The following is a 27,319-nucleotide window of genomic DNA, read 5'->3' as shown; positions in this document are numbered from 1 at the left end:
TCTGTCACCCAGACTGGAGTGCAGTGGCACCATCTCGGCTCACTGCAACCTCCACCTCCTGGACTCATGTGATCCTCCCACCTCAGCCTCCCAAGTAGCTGGGATTACAGGCGCCTGCCACCACACCGGGCTAATTTTTGTATTTTTAGTAGAGACAGGGTTTCACCATGTTGGCCAAGCTGGTCTCTAACTCCTGACCTCAAGTAATCCGCCAGCCTTTGGCCTCCCAAAAGTGCTGGGATTACAGGCGTGAGCCACCGTGCCCAGCCTGTTGGCACATTTCTAATGCTGAACTCACTCCTCAAACTGGATGCTCAGGGAGGATCAAGAAAGAAGGTTGGACTCCCTTCCTATACAGCCATGGGCTCATGGTCTCAATCCAGTACATCCAGGAGTGGATTCAGCCTCTGAATGTGCTGGCATCGACAGTCTGAATGCACCAATGTCTTGTTTTCCCTCATGTATTATTCAGTCCTGTGATGTCTGATCTGTTTTTCCCTTTTATCTCTGTGTGAAAAACCCCCAGAAGGCATGGGGTATGTGCCAGTGTCCTGAAGATTGGGGATGCATGAGATAGTCTCTGTCTGTTCCCCAAATCCACTTTCTTCCCTGCTCTGTGCACAGGAGGCTGCCCTCAGGGGGGTGGGGCTCCTGACCTTGCTGGCTCCTCCAGGCCTCGGTGGGAGAGCTTTCCAGATGTTTCCAGTACTAGATGCTTCGTCATCCTTGGTCTTTCCCTTCATCCTGCCTATACTTCTGTTAACATTCCCTTCACGAGTTTATTTCACTTATAGCCTTTTCAGAGTTCCACCTGCACCCTGCTTGCCCCCTGACTGATACAGGAGGAATCTGAGCTGTATATAGTTTTCTGGGGAATAGTGGAGAAGTCTGAATTCAGATAATGCTGTTCAGTGGCCAGACATGAAGGGGATGCACCCATTGTGCTCAGGGAAGAGTTTCTGACTCTAATTTTGCTGACTATTCATAATACAAATCTTCTGGCATTCACTAAATAGGTAGGGACTGCTACCTGCCTCACCCAGGACATTCCAGGCTGAGCTGAGATGAGCAGGTATAGCTCCCTTCACAGCACACAGGTTCCTGGACCTTCAGAACCCAGCCTGGCTCCTGTACAATCCCAATGCCATGCCTTCAGCTTAACTGCTTGAGGTCTTGCTCATCTGACTGGACAGGCCTGTAGCAGTGTGTTCTCATTTCTCTTGGAATAAAGATGCTATCTTATTAATCTCATTTCATTTTTGTCTTTCTGAAGTGCCAGGGATCCCAAAGGGGAACTTCCCCATACCACCAGTGCTGTCCCAAGGCATCTGAGCAACAGCTCATCTCTGTATAAATCTGTCCAGGAAACCCTCGCAGAGGCCAGGCCCGAGCGGCTGCAGGATGGCTGCTTTCCTAGGAAGGCCAGGCACAGAGCCTGCGGCTGTACTGTTAAAAAGGTGACAGCAGGTTTCTCCCTGAAGGCTGCCATTGTAAGAGAAGGCAGTCATTTTACAGCAGATGATCCTCTTCTCTGGACAAAGAGGAGCTGTCATCCAACAAAGGCTTAAATTTCTGCTCCCTCTCGCCAAATGTCCTCAAAGCACCCTAGAACCCTAAACCTGCAGGAAGGACCATTATCCAGGCCTGAGGCTCTCCAGTGGATTATTCAGATCCTAGTTTGGCTCTTTCCCTTGGCCGTGGTCATTTAGTTTCTAATTCTCTGCCATTTCCCGCCTCCTCTGGCATCCCCACCTCCAAGACACAGGTCAGAGATGTAGATGAATCTGAAATTCCAGGCACTTCCCTTGGAGGCAAAAGTTTGAAGTAACAGGGCAGTACAAACTCTTTGATCATCAGGACGTCTGGGAAGTGTCTGTTATTACCACTTAAATCTATGTTCTTCCTGCTATTAAAAAGGAAAAGAAAGAAAAGGAAAAAGGAAATAATTATATTAAAATGATCTAGGTCTAATTCCCCGTTCTGACACTTACTAGTTACATTACCATGCAAGTTACCTAACTTTTTAAACCTCAGTTTCTTCTTTTGTAAAACAGAAATAATAATATGTATCTCACAAGGTTATTATAGTGGATATTTATTATGTATTTTCAGTCCCCACACTTTCAAACTTTTCATTCAGAAGGCTGGTCATGGTGGCTCAAGCCTGTAATCCCAGTACTTTGGGAGGCTGAGGCGGGCGGATCATGAGGTCAGGAGATCAAGACCATCCTGGCCAACATGGTGAAACCCCGTCTCCACTAAAAATACAAAAAATCAGCTGAGTGTGGTGGCGTGTGCCTGTAATCCCAGCTATTCGGGAGGCTGAGGCAGGAGACTCTCCTGAACTAGGGAGTCAGAGGTTGCAGTGAGCCGAGATCGACACTGCACTCTAGCCTGGTGACAGAGAGAGACTCCGTCTCAAAACAAAAACAAAAACAAAAACAAAAACAAAAAGACCTTTTCAGAAATAATTTAAAACTTACAGAAAAGAGGCAAGAATAAGAATAGTACAAAGAACACCCATATACCCTTTACCCAGTTGTAAATATCATGCCCCTTTTCTCTATATATTTCAGTGTGTATTTCCTATGACTAAGAATATTCTTATATCACTAATGTCGTTAATGAATGGATAGTTATTAGTTAACATGGATACAATACTTTTTATCTAATCTAATATGTGTATTTCAATTTTTTGTCAATTGATCAAATAATATCATTTATATTTTTTCCTGCAGGTCAGGTTCCAGTCTATGGTTATCTATTACATTCAGTTATCTCTCTTTAGTCTCCTTCAGTTTGAAACACTTTTACAGCTTTTGTCTTTTATTGCATTGACAGTTTTAAAATATGCAGTTTTGGGCTGGGCGCAGTGGCTCACGCCTGTAATCCCAGCACTTTGGGAGGCCAAGGCGGGTGGATCACGAGGTCAGGAGATTGAGACCATCCTGGCTAACATGGTGAAACCACGTCTCTACTAAAAATACAAAAAATTAGCCGGGCATGGTGGCGGGTACCTGTAGTCCTAGCTACTCGGGAGGCTGAGGCAGGAGAATGGCTTGAACCGGGGAGGCGGAGCTTGCAGTGAGCCAAGATCGCACCACTGCGCTCCGGCCTGGGTGACAGAGCGAGACTCCATTTCAAAAAAAAAAAAAAAAAAAATGCAGTTTTTAAAAAATATAGAACGTCTTTATTTTGGATTGGTTTGATGTTTTTTTATGGTTAGATTCATGCTATGGATTATCAGCCAGAATATTGCATGGGGAATGTTGTGTTCTTCCCAGGACATCACTTCTGTATACATATGATGTCCATCTGTCCATCAACAGTGATGTTAATTTTGATCACATGGTCAAAAGTTACACCTGTAGTATTACTATTTGACTGAATAGTTACTATTTTTCCCCTTGCAACAAATGAGAAATCTGGAGGAAGACACTTTAATATCATGCATAGCCTACTCCTCATCCGAATATCCCCCCTAGATTTAGGATCCGTTTCTGAGTCTTGCCTGAACTAATCTTTATTGCAATAGTTGCCAAATGATGATTTTCTAACTCTAGCACTCTCTCCACACTGGCATTGTACTCTACACAGGATCTTCCCTTCTTCCCAATTTATTTGTTTATCTATTTATAACCAATACGGACTTATGAATTCCTATTTTTTTCCCAATGATTTGTAATTCATTACTGTTGATATTTTGTACTGAAAGTGTCCCAGATTTGAGCGGTGGAAGCTAACTCTTTGTCCTTGTGCCTTTGTGAAATGCCCTTATTATTTTTTAAGCAGCTAATTTCTGACAGAATAAGATTGTGATAGTTAATTTTGGGTGTCAATTTGACTGACCTAAGTGATGCCCAGATAGCTGATAAAATATTATTTCTGCGTATGTCCATGAAGTTATTGCTGGAAAATATTATCATTTGAATCAGTGAACTGAATAAAGCACCTGGCCATTTTAAATGTGGGTAGCATCATCAAATCCTCCGAGGGCCTGAGTGAAACCAAAAGTTAGAGGGAAGGTGAATCTGCTGTCTCTGTTTGGGTGGAGACATTCATCATTTCCTGCCCTTGGACGTCAGTGCTCCTGGTTCCTGGACTTTTGGACTCAGACAGGGACTTAGACTATCAGCTCCGCAATTCTCAGGCCTTCCGACTTGGGCTGAATTATACCACTTGCTTTACCAGCTTGCCAGCTTGCAGACAACAGAGCATGGGACTTCTTGACCTCCATAACCATGTGAGTCAATCCTTATAATAAACAGCCTCTAATATTATCTCTACATAACCTGTTGGTTCTTTTTCTCTGGAGAGCCCTAATACAAAGGCGATCTAGGTTCATCTTGTATTTACCCTGCACCAGCCATGGAACTGGCCATTTCCTTTTTTTTTTTTTTTTTTTTTTGAGATGGAATCTCGCTCTGTCGCCAGGCTGGAGTGCAGTGGCGCAATCTCGGCTCACTGCAACCTCCACCTCCCGGGTTCAAGCAATTCTCCTGCCTCAGACTCCCGAGTAGTGGTGACTACAGGCGCACGTCACCATGCCTGGCTAATTTTTGGATTTTTAGTAGAAATGGGGTTTCACTATGTTGGCCAGGCTGGTCTCAAACTTCTGACCTTGTGATTTGCCCGCCTTGACCTCCCAAAGTGCTGGAATTAGAGGCGTGAGCCGCCGCACCTGGCCCTGGAAATGGCCATTTCACCAAGGAGCCCTGGGTTTTGTTTTGTTTTCTGACGGTTGGGGAATGGTATTTAAAAACCAAGGTATGGGTTCCAGGCTTGCTCATTGCTACTGGAGCATCTTTGCTTCTTGGCTATTTCAGCATATGGCACTAGTAAATGTAAATATATAATGCATACAAACATGCATAAATATGTAGATATATACATGCATATATACATATTTTAGAAATGAGTTCTTATGAATACCTACAATTCCAATTCATCCTACAGGGTTTCTTTTTTTCTAAATTTTAAATTCGTTTAAAAATTTCTGTTTCTGCTGCTTGACTCAGAGCCACAGGTTTTTGTTTTGTTTTTTTTTTTGTTTCCCCGCATTCCATATTTGTATATCTCTTCTTCCATAGTGAGAACACTGTCTCCCAACAATATCGGTATATTTATTTATTTGTTCAATCCTATAAGACATCTAGAATAGTTTCAGAATTGTGCAACCTCTTTTTTTAAATGTATTTTTTTCATATAAGAACCCTGTAATGGGAAGCAACCTCTTTTGAACACACTCTTTTTATGTCTGTGGAATTTCCTACCGTGTGAGTCTTTTTTCCCTAAGATAAAATCTAAAAAACTCCCTTCCCAGTCTTCTTTGTAGGTAGGGCACAAATAAGTTACCTGGGTTCCACCGGTTAACTTCATCCATGTGGGATGCTGGTCCACAATAAAGCAATGGGAGGAAACAGGCTCTGCCCTAAACATCTATTTATCTGGCTAGAATGGCTGATGGCTGAAAGTCTGGAATTCAGAGTCCACTGAGTGTGTTAGGTGGAGCTCTACACAGAGATGGCATTGGAAGTGGCAGCAAGAGCCACTCCAGCAAAGTCAAGTTGGAGGCAATGCAAGTTGTGTGGTCTAGAATCAAAGGTGGTAGCAGAAATTCCTCATCAGTCCAGTGCTGAAATGTGGTTTTGGATATTGACCTTGGAAGCTTAGCCTAAAGCATAGTTCTCTAGTCCTACCAGAAATTCTGTGAGCTACTCAGCATTCTTTAATAAATGAATTTTTTTTCCTACATGGGCAAACAGAGTCAGCTTTGATACTTACTATGAAGAATTCTGCCCCATAAGTTTTTCTGATCATGGGTCATTTTCCTCTAAAAATTTTACATTTGTTTTTCTTTATTTTATTGTTATTATTTTTTTCATTGAGACAGGGTCCCACTCTGTCACCCAGGCTGGAGTGCAGTGGCACCATCACAGCTCACTGTAGCCTCAACCTCCCCCAGGCTCAGATGATCCTCCCACCTCAGCCTCCCAAGTAACTGGGACTACAGGCATGCACCATCATGCCCAGCTAATTTTTGTATGTTTTTTTGTAGAGACGGTGTTTCACCATGTTGCCCAGGCTGGTCTCAAACTCCTGGGCTCAAGCAATGTGCTTGCCTTGGCTTCCCAAAGTGTTGGAATTATAGGAATGAACCCCCACACCCAGCTTTGTTTACCATTTAAATAATTAACTCACCTACAATTTTAAAACTTTCTTTTTTTTTTTTTTGAGACGGAGTTTTGCTCTTGTTGCCCAGGCTGAGTGCAATGGTGCAATCTTGGTTCACTGCAATCTCCACCTCCTGGGTTCAAGTGAATCTCCTGCCTCAGCCTCCCAAGTAGCTGTGATTATGGGGATGCGCCACCATGCCTGGGTAATTTTGTATTTTTAGTAGAGATGGGGTTTCACCATGTTGGTCAAGCTGGTCTCAAACTCCTAACCTCAGGTGATCCACCCGCTTTGTCCTTCCAAAGTGCTGGGATTACAGGCATGAGCCCACCTAGCCTTAAACTTTTTTTCTTAAGGCTATGTCTTAACCCAGATTCCCTAAAACTTTCTTCTCAAAGTGGGGTCATTAACTAGCAGCAACAGGGAGTGTTATTAGAAATGTAGATGCATAGGCCTCACCCCAGACTCACTGAATCAGAATCTGCATTTTAATGAGCCCCCTAGGGGATGCAAAATTTGAGAACCACTGCCCTAAAAATAGAGCCTGAAGCAAGGATTAAGTGCTGATGCTTTATTTGGGGGGTGTTAACTCAGAATAAAAGAGTAGGAAAAAAGAGAATTGAGGCAAGGAAAACTGGAAGCAATGCACGGTGGTGGGTTTCTACTCTGGCCTCTACTTTATAATGAGACTTAAAAGACACTGCAGTTTTCTTGGCAGGTGTGCACACTTGACCATGTGGCAAGTGTTTGGACAGGCCGTATGGAGAAACCCTGCCTAAGAGAAATCCACCAATGGAGGTAGGTGAGGGAATTATCCTCATAAACCTCCCAACTCCTGTTTCCCAATGGTTGCTCCACAGGGAGTTAACCCTTATGCTTCTGGGTCATGTCACTCAGACCCTTTGGTGGCCATTCAGAAGCCAGATTACATATCCTGTTGCATAGTGTTTTATCTAAGTGTGGAAGTGGCAGGAGGAGCCAGAGAGTACATCCACCAGCTAGTCACTCTGGTTATACAACAGCAGCCAGAGAGAAGGGCCTGGGCAGTGGGACTGGGTGGAGGTGATTTGCTACAGCAGCAGTCAAGGCCAAGGAAATCTGAGAAGATATCAGAAGACATATCCAATACAGCTTACCCATTCACCAATCAGAAAAGTTGTGTGGGGTAATGTGCCAGTGGATAAGACCTTCTGTAAGCTTTAGATGGTGGTGCTGGTTGAAGCCCTGTAGACAAAGCAAACTCATATATGCCATGCATATTGATTCTGGTAAAAATAAATCACTGCCCCAGAGTGGAAGGCATGCCTTTCCATTATAGGTGGCTCCCACATTAGAATATGGAGCTGCAATTCTTTAAAATAAAATAAAATAAAAACTCTTCACCTCTTTTCTAAGAGAGGAAATACAAATCCATTTATTTATAAAGTTTCCTTTAAGGTTGTGGGCAGTTGCCATTTTCTGGAAGGCCTAATGGAAGAGATAGATGTATCAAGCTACAGAAGGCTTGATTCAAGCTACTGTTACTGGTCCTAAGGCTATAATTTATATTCATCATCTCCCTTCTCCACCACCCATGCTAGACTTCCTTCTTGTCCAACACTTCAGCTGATTCATTCATCTAGATTGGTTGCCTGATTGGATGATCTTCGTATCTAGGGGAGGAGGTGGGGATCTGAAGCTCTTAGTTGAACAGCCCTTATTGAGTTATAATTGCTTTACCAGGAGTGGAAGTACTAGGAGGTATCTCAGTGAATCCCCTGGACTTCCTGCAATCCAAGAGGAATAATCCAGGCTGCTAAAGGTTTTATAATTTTTTTGGAGACAGGGTCTTGCTCTGTTGCCTGGGTTGGAGTGCAGTGGCATGATCATGGCTCCCTGAAGCCTTGCACTCCTGTGCAAGCGATCCTCCTGCCTCAGCCTCTTGAATGGCTAAGACTATAGGTGTGCACCACCATACCCAGCTAATTTTTTAATGTTTCTGTAGAAACAGGGTCTCACTATGTTTCCCAGGCTGGTCTTGAACTCTTGGGCTCAAGCAATCCTCCTACCTTGGCTTCCCAAAGTGCTGGGATTACAGGCTCATTCATGAGTCTCCACACCTGGCCAATTATAATAATTATTGTACTTTAACTCCTTTATTTGCCCACCGACTCGCGGTGCTCAAGGCAGCCAGGTAAGTAGTTACAGCTTCCAGGTCAGTGGAACCTGAGTATGTGCCCTCACAGAGATATCTCCTGGGAAACCAGAACTTCTAACACAACGGAGTCCAAAGTTCCGGGAACAAAAAGCAAAAATTCCTCAAATGTATCACAGGGTATAATAGTGAAAGGCGCCACTTCTACTTCCATCCCTTGGTTTCTGGATTCATTCTTTCTAGCCATTACAGATTAGTACCATATACTGGTCTTTCGTTCAAAGTGTATTATAACCTGGAAGACTGTGCCACAACCCTGTGAGATGTTGTTGCCTCACTTTGCCTTATCTGAATCTCAACAGGCTTTTCCACAATATTATCAGGTCAGCTGTTCTTGCATGTGTGGTACATGGTAAGGCCAGTAGACCACGGTCATCAGCCCATTTTCACTCCCTCTTTCACCATAAAATAGCTCTCTTGTTTGGAGGAAGTGTTACATGGGTTAATATGTCAATGGATAAGATGTCTATGAGCTCTCAGATGGTGGTACTTCTGCAGTCTGTGGCAGGAAAGGCAAACCCATGTATTATGTTAATATTAACATACGTGTTTATATCTTATCCCTTGTGTTTCTACCTCACCCCTTGGTAGGGTGACCATAGGTGTCAGTTTGATTGGGATGGTCCTGGTTTACACCCACTGGTATTTACCCATTGTTCCTGTGTAATCATGACTAGCATTCCTTTTTGCTCTCAACAGTGACCCAATTTGGCAAATAAATTCTGTGTTTACCCTTCCCCTAGGAACACCACGCTATGTTAGCCGAGCACCATGAGTCCCTGCAGAGAAGGTCATCCTGATTGCCCCTCTACCTTGCTGTCTGTTGTGGTAAGTATGGCTGCCTTGTCCTTTATGGTGAAGTGCTCCCACCTGGCCCCTGAAATTCTGGGATTTTTATCATCTCCACTAACAATAGGGAACCCAGTTCCATAGCAGCCTTTTCCTTACCAACAACTCTGGACTACAAGGAGAGCCAGTACCACCCAACCCAATGCCTCCAAAAGCCTCCTCGATAGGGCATTCTTTTTTTTTTTCCTTTTGAGATGGAATCTCGCTCTGTCGCCCAGGCTGGAGTGTAGTGTGGCATGATCTTGGCTCACTGCAACCTCCGTCTCCTGAGTTCAAGCAATTCTTCTGCCTCGGTCTCTTGAGTAGCTGGGATTATAGGACTGTGCCATCACACCCAGCTAATTTTTATATTTTCAGTAGAGACAGGTTTTTGCCATGTTGGCCAGGCTTGTCTCAAACCCCTGACCTCAGGTGATCTACCCGCCTCTGCCTCCCAAAGTGCTGGGATTAGAGGTGTGAGCTACCGTGCCTGGCTAATAGTGCATTCTTTATTGGCTTAGCAGGGAGTGTCCTCTGGGCCAGCCCAGGAAACCAGGCAGGTGGTGGGTTCTTGAGCCATACCTAGGAAACACTTCAAATACTCCCACCTCCCTGAGTCTTCTGACACCTTCCTCAGCAATACATAAGGAAATCTGGCTTCTCCACTTTGCTTATTGTAGGCCATTGCTGAGACCAGCCTTTCAAGAGCCATCCCAGAAAACAACTAGGACAAGCTCCAGCCTTCCCTGCTGAATGTTAATTCTCGTGTTCTGTATGTGTGTATTAGCCAGGGTTCTCCAGAGAAACAGAACTGCTAGGATATATACACTGATATATAAGGGAATTATTATGGGAATTGGCTCAGGCAATTATGAAAGCTGAGAAGTCCCACAATCTGCTGTCTGCAAGCTGGAGAAACTAGGGAAACTGGTGGTGTAATTCAGTCTGAGTCCAAAGGCCTGAGAACCAGGGTGGCTGATGGTGTAACTCTCAGTCCAGGGCCCAAAGGCCTGAGAAGAGGGGGTGAGGGCAGCTTGGGTATAAGCCTCAAAGTCTGTAGGCCAAAGAACATGGAGTTCTGATGTCTGGAGGCAGGAGAATATGGATGCTCCAGCTCACGAAGAGAGAGAGAGAGAATTTGCACTTGCTTTGCCTTTTTGTTCTGTGAGGGCCCTCAATGGATTGAGTGATGCTTGCCCATATTGGATGAGGGCAGATCTTCCTTACTCAGTCCAGGGAGTAAGAAAGTCAAATCTGTTCTGGAAACAACCTCACAAAAATACCCAGAAATAATGCTTTACCACCTATCTGGATAACCCTTAACCCAGTCAAGTTGACACCCAGTCAAGTCCACACACGTTTCCACAATTCCTGCCAGTCCACATTAGCCAAGCTCTGCAATATCTTTGGCAAGTATGCTTTTTTCTCCCTGGAGCAGGGCATTTTCTTCCCAGTATGGGCTGTGCTATAATCTGACTCTGGTATTGTTGGAGGCAATAAGGGGTGGGGCCAGGTCTTGAGGAGAACAAGTCATGAGGAAATGGGTCTTCTTTGGGCAGGAGACTTCAGGGCACTTGAATGGTCAAGACGCTCATCCACTCTGATATCCCTATCCCAGGTCTCAGTGTCCCAATCTTTTCCTATCTGGGCTCTCACTTTGACATGGCAGCCTGTCAAGGGCATGCGTTTAGTTTCCTTTGCCGTTCTGCTACCCTTTGATCTTGGGCTTGATTTTAAGAGCCTATCCTATGAATACAGGAAATAAGACTTTCTCTTAAAGTTTCCATAGAGGCTTTCTGGCTTTAAAACATTGTATGACTTGGCTCTGAGCCTGCTATTTTTTGTTTCCAAGATCTCCAGTGCCTTATAATTATCATTGTTTCTGAGCTGATTATCACAGCCACTTGATCTTCCAATGTCTTGCTCTCCATACAGTTTACCCCAATTAAACCCAAGTGAAAGCTATGGTGCTATTGCATATCAGGGTTATCACCAACTGCCTTAGAGAGGTCTCTATTGATTTCAGGAAGGTGAGCTATACAAAACCAAAATTTATCTTGAGGATTTGCTTTCTAGAACTACTTGTGGACCCAGTTGTCTTAACTCATTTTCTCTAGAAAACAAAATCTGAAACAAAGATTAAACGCTGATTGGGAAGGCAGACAGAGTGAGTAAAAAGGGAAATGACATTGGCTAGGATGAGAAGCAATGCAAGGTGGCATGTTATCATATAGGCAACTGCTTCATGACCAGAGGCAAAGAGCCATGGCAGGTTACTTAGTAGGTATGTCTGCTCAGCCATACAAGACATCTCTGGACAGGCTATTTTGGAAAACCATAACTCAGAACAGTTCATAAGAGGGAAGAAAGGGAATTTATCTGACCAGCTCCCTCCCATCCTGGTTTGTTGGTTTTTATTTTTATTTAATTTTATTTTAATTTTATTTTTTTGAGACAGAGTCTCACTCTGTTCCCCAGGCTGGAGTGCAGTGGGGCAATCTTGGCTCACTGCAACCTCTGCCTGCCGGGTTCAAGCAATTCTTATGCCTCAGCCTCCTGAGTAGCTGGGGTTACAGGGGTGTACCACCACAGCGGGCTAATTTCTTGTATTTTTAGTAGACAGGTTTTTCACCATGTTGGCCAGGCTGGTCTCAAACTCCTGGCCTCAAAATGATCCACCTGCCTCAGGCTCCTAAAGTGCTGGGATTATAGGCATGAGCCACCGCGCCTGGCCTCCTTTCCCATCTTGTTTCTCATTGGTCAATATGCTCCCCATAGGGAATTAATTCCCTAGGTTGCATCATCCAGCCCCTCTGGCTGCTCGGAAGCCAGATCCCACATCCTGCAGTGTGGCGTTTCATATGAGTCCAGAAGTGGTAGAGGACCAGAGACTCCAGACAGGTGGCTGGCCAGCCTTGTTGTGCAGCAGCAGCCAAATGGAGAGCTGAGCACTTCTGGGCAAGTGACTAGTCAGTCGCAGATGGCTGAATGCACAGATCTAGTTGGCCATGGAGGTAGCTGTGGAGCAAGGAGAAAAGCTAGACCTAGGGAAGGAATGTGAGGCGGCACATGGGATGTGTCTGATACATTTATTAATAAGCTATTAATACACACATTCTTTGTTTTATATGGAAAATGTCAAACATTCATAAAAATTGAGAAAATCATTTAGCGACTCTGTGTACTCATCTTTTAGTTCAACAATTATGAGCATTTTACTAACTGTTTTTTTACTGCAACATTGTAAAGCAAGTCCTAAACAGTGTATCATTTCACCCATAAATATTTATCATGTGTTTCTGAGATTTTATATAACCACCATGTCACTGATAAAGCTAACAAATTATCAATAGTTTTGTAACATTATATAATGCTTAGTCTATATTCAGATTTCCTTAATTCTCCCATACGAGTTTGTTTTATTTTGGTTGGTTTTGGTTTTATAGCTGTTTATTTGAAATAGAATCAGAGCAAAGTCCACACATTGCATTTGATTGCTATATATCTTAAATCTTTTCAGTTCTATTTGGTTAATTGCCCACCCTATCCCACACTTTTTTTCCCCATTGCCACCAGTTTGCCATTGATTTGTTAGAGACAGTGTAACATTTGTCTCACATTCTGAATTTGACTGATTGTTTCCTTCTGGTGTCACTCAACTATTTCTTCTATCCCCATTAAAAATTTTTTTTTGTATTTTTTTGTAGACTTGGGGTTTCACCATGTTGATCACGCCGGTCTCAGACTCCTGGCCTCAAGTAATTCGCCCTCCTCAGATATCCCTTTTAGTTCCTAAAAGTTGCTCTTTAGATCCAGACACTTAATTACAGGTTCAATTGTGTTTTTTTAAGGCAAGAACACTTCATAGGTGCTATTGTATACTTACTATGGCACAACACCATAAGGCTCATAGTGATGATGCTGTGACTGACAAACTCACGTGGAATTAATTTTCTTATATAGCGGGAGGTAGGAATCCAGCTTCAATTTGGTTGTGAGGCATGATAGCTTTTATACATTGATGGATTCCATTTGTGGATATTTTGTTTAGGATATTTTCACTTATGTTCAACAGTAAGATTATCAATAATGTTCCTACCTTGTACTTTCTTTGTCTTATACCAAGATTTTACCAGCTTAATACAATTAATGGGGGAATGGTTCTTTTTCTATTTTCTCAGAGATTTCATTGAGGATTTGTTTCTTCAATATTTGATGTGACTCAAGTAAAACTCTCTGGGTCAGGTGATTTTTTTGGAGGGTAAATTTTAACAGTTATAGGACTGCTAAGGTTTTCTATTTTTTCTCGTCAGTTTTGAAAATATGTTTCCTTAGAAATTTAAATTGTTAGCCGGGTGTGGTGGCTTACTCCTGTAATCCCAGCACTTTGGGAGGCTGAGATGGGTGGATCACCTCAGGTCAGGAGTTCTAGACCAGCCTGACTAATATGGTGAAACCCCATCTCTACTAAAAATACAAAAATTAGCTGGACGTGATCACAGACGCCTGTAATACCAGCTACTTGAGAGGCTGAGGCAGGAGAATTGCTGGAACCCAGGAGGCGGAGGTTGCAGTGAGCCGAGATCACACCATTGCACTCCAGCCTGGGGGACAAAGTAAGACTCCATCTAAAAAAAAAAAAAAAAAATGGTTTTTTGAGACAGGCTCTCACTCCTGTCGCCCAGGTTGGAGTACAGTGATACAATCAACTGCAGCCTTGACTTTCTGGGCTCATATAATTCTCCCACCTCAGCCTCCGGAGTAGCTGGGATTATAGGCACATGCCACCATGTCCGGCTAATTTTTGTTATTGTTTTACTTTTAGTAGAGATGTGAGGGGGAAAAGAAATTTAAATTGTTGAATTTGCTCATTAGTCTTTTAAAAAAATCAACTTTTGGTTTTGTTGATCCTGTCTCCCATAACTTTCTTCCTTTTTTTAAATTTATACCTGTTCTTTTGTTTATTATTTCCCTTCGTATTTTCTTTAAGTTAATTCAGTTGCTGTTTTGTAACTTTTCATGTTGCATACTTAACTCACTACTTTTTAGCCTTTCCTATCATTACTAGAAGTGGGATCCTAAACATGTGATCCTATCACAGTGATCTGTTGGCACATGGCAAGGAAATACACATTATAGGCTGGGAAGATAGCAACCTAGGTTGTGTAGTAACAAAACACTTGGTAAAATGGTTACTTGCAGTGACATGATTGCAAATCTGATCAAGTGCCTACTACTGATTCAGTTGCTTCAAAGGAAGTTGTTGGAAAGAGCCAGAGTGTTAGCATGTTTTGGTTGCCTTTTGCTTTGTTTAGCAAGGTTTTTAGATAAAGAGATGATCACTGGAAAGAATTGACTAATACATGAAAAATGGAAAAAAATGGACTGAGTGCAGATATTTGGGGCTTTCTTGTGTTAAAAAAAAATTGCTTTTAGACCCCAAATACAAAGTAAGACTGATAAAAGTTTTGAGTGACTAAGGCCAATTAACACTTTCTAAAAAAAAAACAAAGTGATTCAGTCTATGGCAAAGATCAGATTGGAAGTTTAGACTTCTCACTCAAGCCTATTATTTCAGATGGCCTCAAAATAACCATTATTAGGTGAAACAGAAAGGCATGGGGACAAAAAAATTAATCAGGCTTGGGAATTTTATTTAAAAGAGAAATTTGGATGTGCTTGTTGGCATATGGAACTATCTAGAAGCGAATAGGTTAGAAGCCTACAAAATTTGTAAGGAATTGTATAGCCAAGGAAATCGCAAATGCAACATTGAGAAAGGCTTTGACTATTTAAACTTTAAATTAATCCAAAAGTCCTTAAATTCACACCACCATGGCATTGGCTGTAAGAGTTCTGCAGCCCCTCAAGGATGTAGCCACTTCAGATGTGTCCATAGAAGAACCAGAGAGCAGAGTGAGGGGCCATGATAACACAGGATAAAGAATCTTTCCAGAAAGCAGAATCAGGGTCTAATGAAGGAACTTTCCCTATCCTCAGGGCAGACTTTATAAGGCCTATTTCTCAGGGTGTAAGTGATAAGTTCTAGTGACTTTTTTTTTTTTTTTTTTTTTTTTGACAGAGTCTCGCTCTGTTGCCCAGGCCAGAGTGCAGTGTTGCAATCTCTACTCACTACAGCCTTGAACTCCTAGGCTCAAGCAATCCTCCCACCTCAGGCTCCTGAGTAGCTGGGACCACAGGCATGTACCACCATGCCCAGTTAATTTTTTGTGTGTTTTTTATAGAGATGGAGTTTCACCATGTTGGCCAGGCTGGTCTCAAACTCCTGGCCTCAAGTGATCTGCCCACCTTGGCCTCCCAAACAGCTGGGGTTACAGGCATGAGCCACTATTACGCCCAGCCTGCATCTAATTTTAGTATCTGAAGTCTTTAGAGATTTAACTCTAGTTGTGTATGCTGACTCTTGGTTTTGGTGGCTTGCTTCCTTGTGACTTGGTAATTTTTAGACATGGGTTTCTGTTTGTCTGAGCTCTTTAGGATTACCTGTGGGCCTGGGTCGAGGATGTGTTTATCCAGAGAAGATGTTCATTTGCAGTTTCCAGGCACCTAAGGACGTTCTCAACCTGGCCCTATTTAAACATAATTCAGCTTGGGTTTTCCTGAACTATCCGGATAGTGTAAGTTAAATGCAAGGCCAGATAATATAGTTACAAACTCTTGAAGGAACCCTTTTTATTATTATGCTTTTTTCTATTCAGAGCTGAGGCTGAAATGGACAAGTTATTTTTGTGATTTTCCTTTGCTGGCTGGACTTTGGGCCGATTATTTAACCTTTTCCAGTTTCAATTTAAAACTTACAGCATAGATTTCTTGTGAGCATTAAATGACATAATGCAGGTGAGGTGCTTAGATTGTGCTTGGCATAAAGTACTCGATAAGTGTTACTTTTTGTTTTGCTCTTTCTGTGGCAAGAACTAGATTCAAACCAATTAGACATGGTACAAAACAGGCCAGGCATGGTGGCTTACTTCTATAATCCCAGTACTTTGGGAGGCTGAGGCCAGTGGATCTCTCAAGCCCGAGTTTGAGACCAGCTTGCATAACATGGTGAAACCCCGTGATATGGCTTAGATTTGTGTCCCTGCCCAAATCTCATGTCGCATTGTAATCCCCAGTGTTGGAGGAGGGGCCTAGTGGGAGGTGATTGGGTCATGGGGGTGAATATTCCCCTTGCTATTCTCGTGATAGTGAGTTCTCATGAGATCTGGTTGTTTAGAAGTGTGTAGCACCTTTCCCTTTGCTCTCTTCCTCCTGCTCCAGACAAGTAGGATGTGCCTGCTTCCCCTTCACCTTCCACCATGATTGTAAGTTTCCTGAGGCCTCCCCAGCCATGCTTCCTGTACAGCCTGTAGAAACATGAGCCAATTAAACTTATTTTCTTTATAAATTACCTAGTCTCAGGCAGTTCTTTTTTTGTTTGTTTTTGTTGTTGTTTTGAGATGGAGTCTTGCTCTGTCGCCCAGGCCGGAGTGCAGTGGCACGATCTCAGCTCACTGCAATCTCTGCCTCCCGAGTTCAAGTGATTCTCCTGCCTCAGCCTCCTGAGTAGCTGAGATTACAGGTGCTTGCTGCCATGCCCGGCTAATTTTTGTATTTTTAGTAGAGACAGGCTTTCACCATGTTGGTTAGGCTGGTCTCGAACTCCTGACCTCGTGATCCACCCACCTTGGCTTCCCAAAGTGCTGGGATTACAGGTGTGAGCCATCGCGCCCGGCCTGGCAGTTCTTTATAGCAATGTGAGAATGGACGAATACATCCTGTCTCTACAAAAAAAATAAATAAATAAAACGAAAAAATAGCTGGATGTGGTGATGTGCACCTGTGGTCCCAGCTACTCAAGATACTGTGGTGGGAGGATCACCTGAGCCCGGGAAGTCACGGCTGCAGTGAGCTGAGATTGCGCCGCTGCACTCCAGCCTGCGCCTATGAATAGGTGACAATTCACGTGATTCAGATACTACCATGGAATATATGCAAAATATTCTTTAGGGAAGTGAGAGATGAAGAAGCTATTTGATTTTTCTGAGACCTCCAGGAAAGATGCTGAAGTTCCTCATTTGGCATCCTCTTCTGTGGTCCTAGAACAACACCAGGATTGCTAAATCTCATGATTTACAGAATGTTAGTGTTGATATTTAGTGAAAAAGTCAGTTCACTAGTTCAGCGCAGTGGTAACATCCCTCATCAGGATGATCATAGGCCCTGAACACATGGGCGGAACCTCCATCAGCCTCATATGGGGTGTATTAGTTTGCTAGGGCCACTATAACAAAGTGCCACAAACTGTCTGGGCACGGTGGGCTCATGCCTGTAGTCCCAGCACTTTGGGAGGCTGAGGGTGGTTCACCTCATGTCAGGAGTTTGAGACCAGCCTGGCCAACGTGGTGAAATCCCATCTCTATTAAAAATACAAAAATTAGCAGGGCGTGATGGTGGGTGCCTGTAATCCCAGTTAATTGGGAGGTTGAGGCAGGAGAATCACTTGAACCCAGGAGACGGAGGTTGCAGTAAGCTGAGATTGCGTCACTGCACCTCCAGCCTGGGCGACAGAGCGAAACTCTGTCTCAAAACAAACAAACAAAAAAACAAAGTGCCACAAACTGAGTGGCTTAAACAGAAATTTATCATCTCAGACTTCTGGAGGCTGGAAGTCTGAGAGCAAGGTATTCGCAGGGCAAGGCTCCCTCTGAGGGTGCAGGGAAGGGTCTGTTCCAGGCCTCTCTCCTGGATTCTGGTAGTTCCTTGGCTTGTGGCAGCAACACTCCAATCTTCACATGGTGTTCTCTCTGTGCACATGTCTGTCTCTGCATCCAAGTTTCCCTTTTATAATGATATCAGTCTTACTGGATTAGGAGCCCAACCTACTCTGGTATGACCTCATCTAAATTAATTATGTTTGCAAAGACTCTATTTTTGAATAAGGTTACATTGTGAGGTGCTGGGGGTTGGAACTTCAACATATGAACATATGAATTTGGGGATGGGGACACACAATTCAACCCATAACTGGGTAGATCTTCATCTGTGCTGTCAATAGAGGCAGAAACAAATTCTTCCTGTTCCTGTGTGCCACTGCCTGCCTACTCCTGTGCCTCCCAGCTTTTTCTTTTCCCCTCCATACACCCATGGCTTGTTTGAAATATACTTCCCTTTCCATGGGCAGCTGCAGTAATTTCTCAGTCTTGACTCCCAGGCAGTGAAATGTGCTGGGAACAGATGTCTCCAAATCTGTTTGTGTCACTGTCTCAGATTCAGATGAAAGCCCAACTTCACATGTACCAGGAATTTAGCATGTGTTTTTACATACCTTACCTCTCTGTTCTCACAACATCCCTCTAGAGTAGTATCATATCTTCTTCATGAGGAAATTAAGGCTCATAGATGTTGAGTAACTTACCCAAAATTGCACCATTAATAACTAGTAGAGCTAGAAATATGAACCATCAGGGGAGGATTTTGCCTTATTTCTCGTCACGACAGCAGCTGGCATTTGAATAATATGATATTATCTAAGTCCAGTTCTCATTCCAGACTTTTCCACTATGCTTCCCTGCTATACCGGTAGTTATGCCAACAAATACAAGTGGCCTTTCTCTCAGAGGTTGAGCATCCAGTCACCATGTCCTTGCTCAAACTGCAAATTGGCCTTGTCCCACTGTGTGTATATGTGGCTGTGTCAGTCTTACTAACTAACAGAACATTCAAAATCCTTAATCTAACTTACCTGGGTTCACTGGAGTGTCATATAACACAAAATACACAAGGAAATGAAAAACAAAGTTGGCTGGCCCATGCAGCCTAGTTCAACTGTCAAATGAGAAGGAATTCTGAACAAGACAGCCCTTCTGCCTGACAAGGCCCTTGCTGAGACAGCACAATTCACTTCAGAAGCTTCCTTACCAGCTCTTTGGAGAAGTAGCAAAATCTCCTAACTATACTCATGTGCCATGCCACTTGGCTCTCCACTCCATCCCACTGCTGGGGAAGAGAAGAAAAGATAATTGGAATATTGGAGATGAACAGCAAAAGCTCTTCTCCTCAACTGTCAGGGGGTCCTGAGGTGCTTGGAGGCAGGAAGATGAACTGATAACCCTCTCAGGTCCCCAGGACTTTAATTCAGGTAAAGCAGGATGCAGGCTCTGGCTTAACAGGGTAATCGTAGGAGCTTGGACTTGACCTGAGTGGGGACACTGGGAAGTGATTCCAAGGAAGGTGACCCTTGCCAGACATTCTTTGATGTTCACCAACTGGTCTGTTCACCTGAGCTTTGAGAGCTCAGTTTTCTCTGGAGGGACTGTCAGGTCAAATCCTCATTCTCTGCATACAGGTCCTCATCCTGAAATTCTAGTCTCCTGGACTTGAAACTCCCGGGAAATGTGGAGAAAAGGGTGGATTTGAGAGGTGAATGCAAAAAAGGGAAGAAGAATGTTCAAGATGAGAAAATAGATCACTCTCTGAGGCATGTTTTGTTTTAATCAGGAAATGAAAACTGAGGCAATTACATGGTAAGGGGATAATTTTCTTTCACCTCTTGCTTTTTTTTTTTCCAGGTGTTCTTCTTGCAGTCAAATGAGTCAGACAATTTCATGAATTGGCCCATTTCCTTTGTCTCTATGAACCTAAGGTATTATTCTCATTATTTATTTTTCTTTTACTTTTAGAAATGGAGTTTCACTCTGTCAACCAGGCTGGAGTGCAGTGGTGTGATTATAGCCCACTATAATCTTGAACTCCTAGGCTCAAGCAATCCTCTCACCTCAGCCTTTAAAAAAAATTTAATTTCAATAGTTTTTGGGGTACACATGGTTTTTGGTTACATGGATAAGTTCTTCAGTGGTGATTTCTGGGAATTTGGTGCACCCATCACCTGAGCAGTGTATATTGTACCCAATATGTAGCCTATTTTTTTTTTTTTTTTTTTTTGAGACAGAGTTTCACTCCATCACCCAGGCTGGAGTGCAGTGATGCAATCTCAGCTCACTGCAACCTCTGCCTCCCGGGTTCAAGTGATTCTCATGCCTCAGCCTCCTGAGTAGCTGGGATTACAGGCGCTGTGCCACCATGCCTGGCTAACTTTTGAATTTTTAGTAGAGATGGGGTTTCATCACGTTGGCCAGGCTGGTCTCGAACTCCTGACCTCAGGCGATCTACCCGCCTCAGCCTCCCAAAGTGCTGGGATTACAGTCATGAGCCACCCCACCAGGCCCAACATATAGTCTTTTATCCCTCACCCTCATCCTCCCCTTCCCGGCCCACCACCGAGTTCCCAAAGTCCATTATATCATTCTTATGTCTTTGCATTCTCATAGCTTAGCTCCCACTTATAAATAAAAATATATGATGTTTGGATTTCCATTCCTGAGTTACTTCACTTAGAATAATGGCCTCTAGCTTCATCCGAGTTGCTGCAAAAGACATTATTTCATTCCTTTTTATGGCTGAGTAGTATTCCATGGTGTATATATACCACATTTTCTTTTTCTTTTTTTTTTTTTTTTTTGAGACAGAGTCTTGCTCTGTCGCCCAGGCTGGAGTGCAGTGACACTATCTCAGCTCACTGCAAGCTCTGCCTCCCAGGTTCACGCCATTCTCCTGCCTCAGCCTCCCGAGTGGCTGGGACTACAGGCGCCCGCCACCATGCCCGGCTAATTTTTTGTATTTTTAGTAGAGACGGTGTTTCATCGTGGTAGTCAGGATGGTCTTGATCTCCTGACCTCTTGATCCGCCTGTCTGGGCCTTCCAAAGTGCTGGGATTACAGGCATGAGCCACTGCACCCAGCCTATATACCACATTTTCTTTATCCACTCATTAGTTGATGGGCACTTAGGTTGGTCCTATATTTTTGGAATTGCAAATTGTGCTGCTATAATACATACATGTGCACGTGTCTTTTTCATATAATGACTTCTTTTCCTTTGGGTAGATACTCAGCCATGGGAATGATGGATAGAATGGTAGTTTTAGCTCTACTTCTAGTTCCTTAAGGCATCTCCACACTGTTTTCTATAGTGGTTGTACTAGTTTACATTCTCACCAGCAGTTTTAGGCGTGTTCCCTTTTTGCCACATCCACATCAAAATCTATTATTTTTTTGACTTTTAAATTATGACAATTCTTGCAAGAGTAAGATGGTATCTTCTTGTGGTTTAATTTGCATGTCCCTGATAATTAGTGACGTTGAATATTTTTTCATGTTTGTTGACTGTATACCCTCTTTTGAAAATTGTCTATTCATGTCCTTTGCCAATTTTTTGATGGGATTGTTTTTATCTGGCTGATCTGTTTGAGTTCTTTGTAGATTCTGGATACTGGTCCTTTGTCAGATGCACAGTTTGTGAATATTTTCTCCCACTCTGTGGATTGTCTGTTTATTCTGCTGATTATTTCTTTTGCTGTGCAGACTCTTTTTAGTTTAATTAGGCCCCATTTATTTATTTTCATTTTTGTTACATTTACTTTTGAGGTCTTAGTCATGATTTCTTTGCCTAAGCTAATGTCTAGAAGTGTTTTTCTCATGTTATCTTCTAGAATTTTTATGGTTTCAGGTCTTAGATTTAAGTCTTTGATCCATCTGGAGTTGATTTTTGTGTAAGGTGAGAGGCGAGGATCCAGTTTCATTCTACATGTCCACTTCAGCCTTTGGAGTAGCTGGGACTACAGGCGTGTGCCACCACATCTGGCTAATTTCAAAATATTTATTTATTTAGTAGAGACAAGGTCTCACTATGTTGGTCCAGTCTCTAATTCCTGGCCTCAAGTAATCCTTCCTCCTCTTTCTCCCAAAGTGCTGGGTTTAAAGGTGTGAGGCACCGCATCTGCCCTATTCTCATTATTGAATCTATAAAGTCCTTGGCATGGGCTCTGTCTCAGGGAGCAGTGCAGGGCTAAGTCCAGAATCCAGGTCTCCTCACCCAAGCCCTGGCTCTCAACTACCCCTCAGGGGTCTCTGCCCTCCTGTGGAAGAGAAGTTCCAGTTTCATGACGGGCAACTTGTCAGGATAAGCATCCAGAAACTGACCTGCCATCAGTGTCTCTTTAACAACTGTCTTCTTAATTCAAGGTTCACTTAGCATAGCTCTCATAACTGCTTTGCTCAGAGTTGGCCTGCTGACCTGCAGTTTAAAGAGAAAGGATGCTATGGCCAGGATCCTCAGTGTCACAAGAGAGGAAGTCAGGGAATCATAGAACCTTACAGCCAGAACAGACCCTGGAGAGCGGGAGGTCTGCTCTCCTTTCAGAAAGAGAAGCTAAGGCCCAGAGCAGGGAAGTGGCTTGTCCAGGGTCACACAGCTGAGCAAAGTGACAAACCTGGACTTGGAGCCAGCCTTCAGGTCAGCAGTCTGGTGCTCTTCCCACCTCAACCTGCTCTCCTCTTTCTTAAAGAAAAAGAAAGAGAAGGTGTTTCAGTAGTGAGTGTGGGATAGCCATCCACTTCACCATGGTTTGGAAGCATCTCTCCATCCCTTCTCTCACTCGACAGCTGTGGCAGAACAGCCAAGGCCTGCCTGACCTCTTGGGTTTTATTGTCTCCTCTCAACTTGGGCTTAAAGGGACTTTATTAACCATGACTAATACCAGAGGATCCAAAGCTGCACCCACTTGTTAATTTTGAGGAATTTTTAAATGCGGGATTAAAAAAAGATTTAATTTCACGCATAGGTATGAACAGCCCCTCATCATCCCGGGTAGAGGATGAACCACTCATCATCCCGGGTAGAGGCCGGTAAGTGTGTCCAGCGTCCCTCAGGGAATGCTGTTCTGATGCCAAACCCTCTGCTTCCGCCGGGTCACTTCTCGGGTGGTTTTGTTTCTCCTCTGCTTCCACAATTGCAAACCCTGGAAGTGCCACGACCCCTGGGGAAACTCGATCTTAAGTTCCATGGCCAAACGCTCTAGCCCGCGGGGCTCCCAGGACACGACAGCGATCGGATTTCGCGTGGCCGCCAGGCTCCCCCTACTCCTGTCCCCTCCCGCCAGAGAACCCCTGGAGCCAATCAGAGCGTCGCGGAGCTCGGGGTTGTAGAGTCCCGAGCCCGGGACCCGCCCCTCTTTGTTGCGGTGGCCAATAGACGCATTCGGAACATCGGCGGCTGCCCGGGTGACTTGGTTATATGTCACAGAATAACATTCGAGAATGGGACATGGAATGAGGCGACGGCCCCAGCAAGCCCCAGCAGCCCCAGCCCCATCCCCGGGCCCAGCAGTAGCAGCAGCAGCAGCAGCAACCCCCGCTGTCCCGCCGCCCGGAGAGGCTCTGCAGCCATGAAGCCAACCGTCCCGAGGTAAGATCTTGGAGCTGCCGCGCGCCCTTCCTGAGCCCCGCCCGCCTGCAGCCAGTCCCTCCCGGTGCTAGGCGCTGGAACTCGGGGAAAAGGGGGCGGATGGAGCTCTTTCCACTAGATCCCCGCCGGGGTCCGGGAGGGCTTCCTGGAAGAAAGCGGGCCGCCTTGCAAGCCAAGCCTGCTGCAGCGCCCTCGCGCCAGCCCTGGGCGCTCACGTGCCGGCACGTTGGTGGCTCCGCTCCTCTCTCGGCCACATCTGAGGACCCAGGAATGTGTGCAGCCTTGCGGGAACCTCCTGTTCCTTCATGCTACACAAGCTGTCTTTCTTCTCCCCACATCTTGCGCTCCGTATCCCCCAAGCTCCTTGTGCCCCTCCATCCCCAACCCCCGGGGGTTTAGGTGTGTGTGAAGCTTCGTGGCACATTTTGAGCTGCCTTTCTAGGTAATCGCAAGGCTGGAAGCCCGTCATCGATTCCCAGGGAGGCTGTCAGCGCGCAATGGGGAGCGGGGAGTGTCGTGGAAACACTCCGGGGCCCCTCACTCGGTTCCTCTGTGCGTCCACTTAGCTGTGGTGTCAGCTGTGTCTCCGCTGATTTCAGGCACCGCCGGTAAGCAGGGAGCCTCCGCGGAGCTCCCGCCGCCGCTCCCCCTTGGTGCGTCCTGCCGCAGCTAGAGGCATGGAGAAGGCCGCCCCCGCGGGGCGCTGATCCCCGCGCCGCGCCCGCGCGCACACGCCCCCCGCCGCCGCCGCCGCCGCCGCCGCCGCCGCGCGCCCCCAGTACCTCGCTCCCCGCGCAGGCCCCACCATGACCGGCTCCGCGGCCGACACTCACCGCTGCCCCCACCCCAAAGGCGCCAAAGGCACCCGGTCCCGAAGCAGCCACGCGCGGCCCGTGAGCCTCGCCACCAGCGGGGGCTCGGAGGAGGAGGACAAAGACGGCGGGGTGCTGTTCCACGTTAACAAGAGCGGCTTCCCCATCGACAGCCACACCTGGGAGCGCATGTGGATGCACGTGGCCAAGGTGCACCCTAAGGGGGGAGAAATGGTGGGTGCCATCAGGAACGCCGCCTTCTTGGCAAAGGTCAGTGGCTTCCAGGGCGGGGTTGGGGGGCTGGGAGTAGGTAGACACCGATGGGACCGTTTCAGCCTATACATAGCAAATAGAGGCAATCTCCATTTTCCTAGTCCTGCTACAAACTCCCTTCCTCTCCCCATTCCTCACTGCCAGCCCTTTTCTAATTCAGATGTTTAGATTGGAAGCCTAAGAAATGGGGAAGGGAGAGGTAGCGGGCTTGCTATCCTGGGACTGTGTAATTGGATTGTGCCAAGGTGTCTTTGAACCTCCAGCCAAACTATTATTTACTCACCCCCACATACATCCTCCTTCAGCAAAAGCTAGAGCCACCAGGTACCAGCGATGCCAAAGAATGCGTAGACCCCAGGGATCCCACCCTGCTTGTTCTCTTTGGAGTGTCTTGCTCCTCCTCTGCTCCCCTCTTCCCCCAGCAAATGATTTATTAAGCTGTGAATGAATTTGAAATCAACCAGTCAGACTTCTCAGTGTGAATCATTTCCAGACTTTTTGCCAATTTTTTTCTTTTCTTTTTTTTTTTTATGACAGTGACTTTCACCTCTGAAACTTGCAAAACAGTGAACTCTCTCTCTCTCTCTCTTCCCAGCTTATTTGGGCTCCAAGAAAAAAGAAAGACTTTTGGCTGAGACTTAAAAGGGACTTTCCACTACACATGATGAATTAGTCTCACTGGATAGAAAAAGAGGCTGAGGAGTGAAACTCTCTTTTTGCCTTGGAGAGAAGCCAGTGAGCCATTTGGGTTTGGTGGCTAAGGATATCTTTACCGAGGGAGGGAGATGTCCCCTGGTGGGAGTAGATATGTTATATGAAACATCAAAATGCAAACTGGGGAGAAATGCTGCCGAGCCTCGGGGTTTTAGCGTGGCGGATGGTTTCCCCTGGACCCTGGGGACGTTGGTACGGCTGAGAAGATTCCTGGGCAGGTCTAGGAATGCCAGACTTGAGACCCGGAAGGCCATCTGGTTGAGTCCCCAGCCTGGTGACAGCTGAGCATCTGAGCCTGCAGGCCAGAAAGCTGTGTGTGTCCTTGGGGAAGTGACAGAGCCTCTAAACTTCCTGCTGCAGTCAATTACAGTGTTCTATTACTCTGCTGGTCAAGGAGATCTTCATTGTGCCCAACTAGAATCTTGCCTGCTTTAGTGTCAACCATAATTACCCTTGCTGAGTTCTTGAACATGAGAACAATCTTGTTCCTGGTTTGCAGTTCTGACTTGAGAATTTTTCCTCCAGTGAGGAGCCGAGAGCCCTTAAACTTGGAAGAAAAGTGACCACAAGGAAAAAAACGCCTGTTCCTACTGTCCCATGCTGCCTTTCTTAGTAGCACCAGCACCAGCCCTGCCTCTAATTGTGCTTTCATCCTTCCCCCAACAATGTATGCGGGCGCGCGGAGGGGTGCATTCTCTATGTGGGAATCATGGACTTTTGCTGTTTGTAGAGACCAGTCTCCCACCTCTCAACAGAATCCCCTCCTCTTTCTGAAGACCTCTTGGGAATGGGGAGCTTGCTGCTTCCCAGGGCAGCTGATCTTAGGCCTGGCCAGAGTTAATTGTTAGGAAGCTCTTAGACCAACCATAAATCCTCCTCGCAGCACCCTCCCACCCCCAAATCACATTTCATCACTGATTGTTGTGTTCCTCTTGCCTTTTGAATCAGGGCAGAGCATTGTCAACTTCCTTTGCTACTCACAGCACCCTTGAATGTTATGAGAGAGTGCTCTTAGGATGGAAGGGACTTGGTGTAAAAATCAAGGAACTGAATCCTAGTCTTGGTTGTATGACATCTAGCCTTGTGCCTCACTTAAGTGAGGTCATTCACTTAAAATCTCTGCCCTTAGTTTTCTCATCTACAAAATGGGAATAGACCAGACTTTGTAAGTTCTTTCCAACTCTAAAATCTCATGATGTTATGACCCGTGAGTCTCCAGGTCACTAATGCTGATCTATGTGATGCTAGAGGTCTGCTGGACTATGAGCCCTCAGGACTGTGACTTTTTCTATCATTCTGCTTCTGCTTCTTCCTTTGGCCTTCTTTGTCCACAGATAGCTCCTTTTGCCCTTTTTCTTTTCTTTTTTCTTTTTTTGGAGACAAGGCCTTCCTCTGTCACCCAGGCTGGAGTGCAGGTGTGATCATGGCTCACTGCAGCCTCAACCTCCCAGGTTCAAGCAATCCTCCCACCTCAGCCTCCTGAGTGTAGCTGGGACTACAGACACGTACCACCCAACCTGGCTAACTTAAAAAAATTTTTTTGTAGAGACAAGGTCTCACTGTGTTGCCCAGACTGGTCTCGAACTTCTAAGCTCAAGCGATTCTCCCTCATTGGCTTCTCAAAGTGGTGGGATTACAGGCGTGAGCCACTGTGTCTGGCCTTTTGCCCTTTCTTATATGTCATAGCTCCCAGACCAACTCACCCTCCTCCTTCTGAGACAATTCCTAGTTTGTCATTAGTCATTTGCAAGCACATATGAAACACAGTATTCTAAATCATGTCTGAGCAGTTTAGAACACAGACTGCTACTTCCTGAGACCTGTACCTGATTTTTCCATTATTGTAGCTGAATGCTGTGTTCTTAAGAAAGTGTTCCCTTTTTTTTGAGATGGAGTCTTGCTCTGTCACCCAGGTTGGAGTGCAGTGGCGCGATCTCGTTTCACTGCAACCTCCGCCTCCCGGGTTCAAGCAATTCTCCTGCCTCAGCCTCCTGAGTAGCTGGGATTACAGGCACATGTC

The 27,319-nt window shown here is 45.1% G+C and overlaps 1 protein-coding gene across 2 annotated transcripts in view; it reads left to right on the top strand.

Moving 5' to 3' along the window:
- The first annotated feature begins 23,267 nt into the window (after window positions 1-23,267).
- VASH2 (vasohibin 2) overlaps window positions 23,268-27,319 on the top strand; it is a 41,102-nt gene continuing 37,050 nt past the window's right edge. Inside the window, exons 1-2 of one of the 2 annotated variants that reach the window (XM_054487653.2) lie at window positions 23,268-23,500; window positions 24,100-24,582. In XM_054487653.2, coding sequence (XP_054343628.1) covers window positions 24,307-24,582 — 276 coding nt within the window. In that variant the 5' untranslated portion in view covers window positions 23,268-23,500; window positions 24,100-24,306. The remainder of the gene's footprint in view (window positions 23,501-24,099; window positions 24,583-27,319) is intronic. The other variant, XM_054487669.2, reaches the window with a different exon arrangement.

This window comes from Pongo pygmaeus, chromosome 1, assembly GCF_028885625.2.
Source record: "Pongo pygmaeus isolate AG05252 chromosome 1, NHGRI_mPonPyg2-v2.0_pri, whole genome shotgun sequence".
Classification (NCBI taxonomy): domain Eukaryota; kingdom Metazoa; phylum Chordata; class Mammalia; order Primates; family Hominidae; genus Pongo; species Pongo pygmaeus.
The sequence above is the reverse complement of the archived record's forward strand: the minus strand, read 5'-3'. Positions and strand labels throughout refer to the sequence as shown.